At 37.4% G+C, this 7401-nt stretch overlaps 1 protein-coding gene across 1 annotated transcript; it reads right to left on the reverse strand.

Annotated features, from left to right (window-relative positions):
* Positions 1–1163: 1163 nt before the first annotated feature.
* On the reverse strand, positions 1164–1649 carry LOC149156919 (uncharacterized). Its single transcript, XM_089444913.1, has one exon. The coding sequence runs from the start codon at positions 1647–1649 to the stop codon at positions 1164–1166; it is 486 nt and encodes a 161-aa protein (XP_089301039.1).
* Between the last annotated feature and the right edge of the window lie 5752 nt (positions 1650–7401).

Here is a 7401-nt window from a genome sequence, read left to right on the forward strand (position 1 = left end):
GAAACAGGCTGCCATTTCTCTCTTGTCAGCAGAAGCAGAGTATCGTGGTGCCGTGGAAGCTAGTAAGGAAGCCTTGTGGCTTCGTCAGATCCTATCAGAGTTTGGCTTTGAGCAGTAGCATCCAACCACACTTTGGTGTGATAATCAAAGTGCCATTCAGCTATGCAAAGATCCAGTCCAGCATCAGCGCAGCAAACACATTGAACTACACATGCACTTCATCAGAAAGCTCATTCATGACCATGTTCTTGAAGTGCAATATTGTCCAACAGATGATCAGGTTGCAGACATCTTCACAAAGGCTCTCACAGAGGCGAAGTTCACTAAACTTCGATATATGCTTGGAGTTCAGGAAGTTGTCACTAAGGGGGGATAGGCTCTAGTGCCTCCTTCCTTCTCCTATTGTGTCATATTTGTAAATCCTTCAATCCTATCCCAAGTTGTTCTTAAGGGGGGATGTTAGGATATTCCGACACATAGGATATAGTTAAGTTCAACTTGGTCTAGTATAGAGTTAGGTTAGAGTTAGGTAAAGTGTGTTTCTTTACCGTTGTACATTTTGTAACTTACAATCCAACGGTCACGATATGTAGTGATCCGACGGTTCACTCTCACCTCGGTATTACCGACACTTGATCCGTGGCTTGACACCCGATTGGTCCATGAGTTCTATTTAAAGCGCATGGAGGGTCATTGTTCGGGTAATCCGTGCATGAGAGAAGCTTATGTAAATTTTCATTCTTTGATTAATAAATTGCCTGTAGTACCCACGTTGGGACAGGCCGTGGACTGTTTCCCTCCTTGCACTCTGAGGGTTTTAACCACGTCAAAAATACTGGTGTATTGATTTGAGATCTAGTTGTGAGCGGTGTCCTTTTGGTATTCTTTCTGTGGAACTTACCCTGTAAATTCCTACAGAGCCCTGGTTAGCGGCAGCGATATTGGTCTGTGCCCAGCCTCCACTGACTTGAGAATAGGAGAATTCGCCAAAGGGGCAGGACCCGTGGTAGGGGGATGTGAACCAGTCGCGAATTGACTCTAGAAGGAACAAGTGTTGTCTTTGGGGTATCCTCTGATTTCCTATTGAGCAGGCAATCTTTGAAGAAATGTCCCACCTTGTGGCAGCGTTTGCAGCAAAACAGAACCCCCTCATAATCCAAGATCTAGACTCTGATGTACTTTCCCCATTGAAGCGTAATCTTCTCCTCCAGACCCTCGCGAGTGTCCAAGTGGACCAGAATGCGAGCAAGGGTTCGATTTTTCGATTCTACAAAGGTACAGTCGTGGTCCAAATATGTGCCCAGAGCATTTCCAATCCTGATAAAGACTTCCTCGCACCAGTACTGTAATGGGAGCCCTGGCAAGCGAACCCAAAGAGGTCCTGCCCCGATTTGTTCTCGCTTAGGGTCAAATAACGGACTCCACCGCTTGAGGAGGACCAGAGCCATCTCGATGTGCCAGTACCTGGCAAGTACCAAATCAGTGTAGTTTTCCTTTGCAAAGTGTAAAGAGAACCACCCCCTGGGCAGGACATGAACCTCAGGCAGTTCCTTCAGCATGCCACCCCAAATCTCCCTGACCCATTGGGTCAGTCTGTTGGCCGAGTACGCTCTACCTCGCACATGTCCAACTAGCACCGTACTAGCCATAATAGCAGCCTCCCCTATAGCAGAGGTCTCGCCAAATCTGATGGTGATATCCTTTGTGGTAGCCTTTACGCACTTGGTCTTCCTCTTTCCCGAGCGAGGAGCAGAAGGGTGGTCCACCAAAGGGTTTGGGATGCCTTTCGGGGGGGTAAGTTTTGTAGATTTAACCCTCACCGCGGGGGTCTCAAAGCAACCCGACGGCAGGTGAGCCGAGGAAGGAGGGTTTGCCGCTACAGAAACCGGGATGTCCACAGGGGGCACAGAGAAAAAAGTTGAAAAGGATGGATGAGGGTCGAATGAGGGCGATGGGGGGGTGTTCGCAGTTAATATGTGCAGGGTACCCAGTGAAAGGGGAGGGACATCCAAAGCAGGGGATTCAAACAAGAGCGACCCAGAGAGAGGAGGCACAGAGCACTACTCAGTGAAAGAGACCATTGGCGACGATAAGGGCGGTGTCGGTTCAGGAAATGGAAGTGAGGTAGCTACCATTGAGGAGAAACAGGGGTTCCCAAAAATGACATGGTCCAGAAAGGGCTCCTCGGAATAATCGACCTCTTCCACTTCCATAGTGTCCCCCATGTCCCCACCCAGAAATCGACAGCCGAAAGCGACGGGTAAGGGAAAACGGAAATGACGGGCAGCAGTAGGTGGTGACGGTACAAGGTTCTAGCAGTCCTGCAGTAAATTGCAGTAAAACCCTAGGGTTTTACCCTTAACTCGCACAGACGACCATCGCAATATTGTCAGAACTTGATGAGGAAGGAAAAATCATATTCAAATTAATCATTCATCTATATTTATATATAATTCAATTATAATATAGAAAGTTTAAAATTGAATTATTTAAATATAAAGAGAAAAGGAAAAAAAGTTATTCAATGTAGAATGAGCATTAACTAAAATTAAGTTGAGATTTGATGATTCTTTTTTATAAAAATAGTTGTTTTGTTTGGACAAATATAAACTAGCACAATCATATTAATAAAATAATTACCAAATTTAATAGAAATTTAAGAATTAAGAATAATTTAAAAATTTAAATTTAAATAAGACATGTATTTATAATAACTTCATAATTAAAATAATTATCTAAATAAATAAAAATTATTAAAATAACCACATAAATTATAACTACAGTAATTAATTAAAAATTTAAAAACTACCAAAATTAATTAAAAATTAAAATAATCATCTAAAATAATAAAAATAATAAATCCGGGAGATTAATATTAATCCCTAGGGTTTACTATTATTCCTTGGGGTTTATAATTCATTGGGTTTTTAGTATTAAAGCTAAGGGATTATAAATCCAAAGGAATAATATTAAACCCAAGGAATTAATATTATAATCTCAAGGTGTATAAACCCTAAGATAAATATTATAAACCCTAAAATAAAGATGGTTGACCAGGATTATAAACCCAACGGATATTAAATCCTAGGATTAATATTATAAACCCTATGAATAATATTATACCCTAGGAATATGAACGGTTAGATTAATAAATCCAAGAGATTGATATTATAAACTCGAGGGAATAATAAACCCAAGGGGTTAATAATAAAACCCCAAGGTATTATAAACCCAAGGGGTTAATAATAAAACCCCAAGGTATTATAAACCCAATGGAATAATATTAAACTCAAGGGACTAATATTATGAATCCAAAGTATATAAAACCTTGGTTGACCATGATTTATATTGAACCTAAGGGATTAATATTATAAAGCCTATGAATAATATTATACCTTAGGAATATGAACCCTTATATTAATATACCCAAGGGATTGATATTATAAACTCTATGAATAATATTATACACTAGGAATATGAACCCTTAGATTAATATACTCAAGGGATTAGTATTCTAAACCCCAATTGTTTAATACTAAAAACCCAAGTGAATATAAACCCACAGAAATAATATTAAACCCAAGGTATTAATATTATAAACCCAACGTATATAAACCATAACATAAATATTATAAATCCTATTATAAACATGGTTGATCATGGTTTATCATTGTTGATTTTTATATTGAGACAAACATTGTCACAATGTGACGTTGAACTATGATTGACCATGGTTCTATATTCCCTCAGGTTTAACATTATTGATAGGATTTATAATATTAATCTTAGGGTTTAATATAAATCCCTTGAGTTTATAATCATGGTCAACGATGGTCCAATGTCAAATTGCGACAAAGATTGTCATAATATGTAAATCAACCATTCTCAACCATCGTCAACCATGGTCGATCATGGTCAACCATGGTCCAATGTCACATTCAGATAAAGATTGTCTCAATATGAAAATCAACCATGGTCAGCCATGGTTACTCATGGTCAATCATTGTCAACCATGGTCCAACGTCGCATTATGACAAATATTGTCTCAATATGAAAATCAATCATGGTCAACCATGGTGAACCATGGTTCAACATCGTATTGTGAAAAAGATTGTCTCAATATGTAAATCAACCATGGTCAACCATGCTTATTTTAGCATTTATAATATTTATCATAGGGTTTATATACCTTGGTTTATAATATTTATCTTAGGGTTTATCATAGGATTTTCTTAATATGAAAATCAATCATGGTCAACCATGGTCCAATGTCGCATTGTGACAAAGATTGTCTCAATATGAATATCAACCATGGTCTAATGTCACATTGTGAAAAGGATTGTCTTAATATGAAAATCAACCATGTTCAACCATCTTCCAACATCGTATTGTGACAAAGATTGTCTCAATATGAAAATCAACCATGGTAAATCATGGTCAACCACGATCACATTGTGACAAAGATTGTCTCTTGGTCCAACGTCACATTGTGACAACCATGATCATCCATGGTCAACCATGGTCCAACGTCACATTGTGACAAAGATTGTCTCACTAGGAAAATCAACCATGGTTAACCATTGTCCAATGTCGCATTGGGACAAAGGTTGTCTCAATATGAAAATCAAACATGGTCAACCATAGTCCAACTTCGCATTGTGATAAAGCTTGTGTCCTATGAAAATCAATTGTAGCCAACTATGGTCAACAATGCTTATTTTAGGGTTTATATATTTATATTAGGGTTTATATACCTTGGGTTTATAATATTTATCCATTGGGTTTAATATTATTCCCTTGGGTTTATAATCCCTTGGGTTTTAGTATTAATCCCTTGGGTTTATTATTCCCTTGCATTTATAATATTTATCTTAGGGTTTATATACCTTGGGTTTATTATTCCCTTGCATTTATAATATTTATCTTAGGGTTTATATACCTTGGGTTTATAATATTAATTCCTTGGGTTTAATATTATTCCCTTGGGTTTATAATACCTTGGGATTTTAGAATTAATCCCTTGGGTTTATAATATCAATACCTTGGGTTTATCAATCTAAGGGTTCATATTCCTAGGGTGTAATATGCCAAATTGTGACAAACATTGTCATCATATGAAAATCAACCATGGTCAACCATTGTCAACTATGGTCGATCATGGTCAACCATGGTCCAACATCGTATTGAGACAAATATTGTATTAATATGAAAATCGACCATGAACAACCATGGTTAGTCATGGTCAATCATTTTCAACCATGGTCAACCATGGTCAACCATTGTTAACCATGGTCAACCATGGTCAACCATTGTTAACCATGGTCAACCATGGTACAATGTCGCATTGTGACAAATATTGTCTTAATATGAAAATTTATCATGGTCAACCATGGTTCCACGTCGTATTATGACAAAGATTGTATCAATATGTAAATCAATCATGTTTATTTTAGCATTTATAATATTTATCATATGATTTATATTCCTTGGTTTATAATATTTACCTGCATGTTTACCATAGGATTTTCTCAGTATGAAAATCAATCATGGTCAACCATGGTTAACCATGGTCCAATGTCACATTGTGACAAAGATTGTCTCAATATGGAAATAAACCATGGTCAACCATCTTTCAATGTCACATTGTTACAAAGATTGTCTCAACATTAAAATCAATCCCGATCAACCATGGCCAACCATGGTCCAATGTCACATTGTGACAAGGATTGTCTCAATATGAAAATCAACCATGGTCAACCATGTTCCAATGTCGCATTGTGACAAGGATTGTCTCAATATGAAAATCAACTGTGGTCAACCATGGTCAATAACTATGGTTTGTCTCTTGTTCTAATGTCACAATGTGACAACCATGGTCATCCAGGATCCAATGTCACATTGTGACAAAGATTGTATCAATATGAAAATCAACCATGGTTAACCATTGTCTAATGTAGCATTGTGACAAAGGTTGTCTCAATATGAAAATCAAGCATGGTCAACAATAGTTCAACTTCACATTGTGACAAAGATTATGTCAATATGAATATCAATTGTGGTTAACAATGGTCAACCATGTTTATTTTTAGGGTTTATAATATTTATCTTAATGTTTATATACCTTGGGGGTTATAATATTTATCCCTTAGGTTTAATATTATTCCCTTGGGTTTTTAGTATTTATCCCTTAGGTTTATAATATCTGTTCCTAGGGTTTAATAGTATTCCCTTGGGTTTATAATACCTTGGGGTTTTAGAATTAATCCCTTGGGTTTATAATATCAATCCCTTGATTTTAACAATCTAAGTGTTCATATTCTTAGGGAATAATATTATTCATAAGGTTTATAATATTAATCATGGTCAACCATGGTCAAATGTCACATTTTTTCCCCTTTGGAAAAATCGTAATTTTCATTATATGTGAGAAAATTACATGTTGTATATGCATATTGCATATGTTATAGGAGAGGAAGAGTGCCTTCCAACACAAAAATGACCTAGAGTAGCAAAAAGGAGTGCCTTGTATCTGCGCAGGGAGGCACAGTTCTTCTAGTAGAGTTCAGCAAAAATTTAAATCAGAATTACTCTTAGCAAAGAGTACATGTCAGTTGTATATCTGATAATTTGAAAAGCACATATGAATATTTACAGATGATAGCAAAAAAAATACATATAACCAGGCTCCCTGTGAGCCATTTAGTATGTTGTATCTATGAATGATTAGTGATAAAAATGGTAATGAGAGTCATCCCTTTGTTCCTAGATCATCCAGGTGCCTGGAGGCTTGACCGCGGCTTCTTTGGATAAGAGATCGACAGCTGAATTTCGTTCCCTGTAAATGTGATAACATACAAATGAGTCAAAATGAGTGATAAGTCAATGTGCCTTGTCCAAGATCTATCTCAGAGAAAAAGCAGAACAAGTTGATTTTTTATTTATCCAATCACAGACAATTTTTGAGTCACCAAATAACTGGAGATCTCTACAGTGTTTTTCCAGTGTGAATTGTATGAGGAATTTGGTTGTGGATAGTTCAACATAGTTGTTTGTGCCTCTTCCCAGGCCCATTTGTAGTTTGAAGAAATAGGAATCAGATAAAAACAATAAGGCCCCACCCCCACAGCCAAACTCTTGTGCAGATCCATCAAAGAAAGCCCAAGGAAGCAAATGGTTGATGGTTTTAGGGACAATGGTTCGGGGCCGATGGATGTCTTCCTCATCAGGAATGGTGTTGTAATCATACACAATGCGAGCCGAAATGGAGGCCCAGTGAGGCAAAATATTTTGGAAGATGAGATTGTTGCGAGCTATCCAGAGAGCCCAACATATAAGGAGAGGGAGATTTCTAGCTTTAGCTGGGGCTGCTCTAGTCCACCAATTTGTCCAGGCCTCCTGAAT

This window comes from Pinus tabuliformis, chromosome 9, assembly GCF_031772625.1.
Source record: "Pinus tabuliformis cultivar Carrire ecotype Pingquan chromosome 9, CPIR1, whole genome shotgun sequence".
NCBI lineage: Eukaryota > Viridiplantae > Streptophyta > Pinopsida > Pinales > Pinaceae > Pinus > Pinus tabuliformis.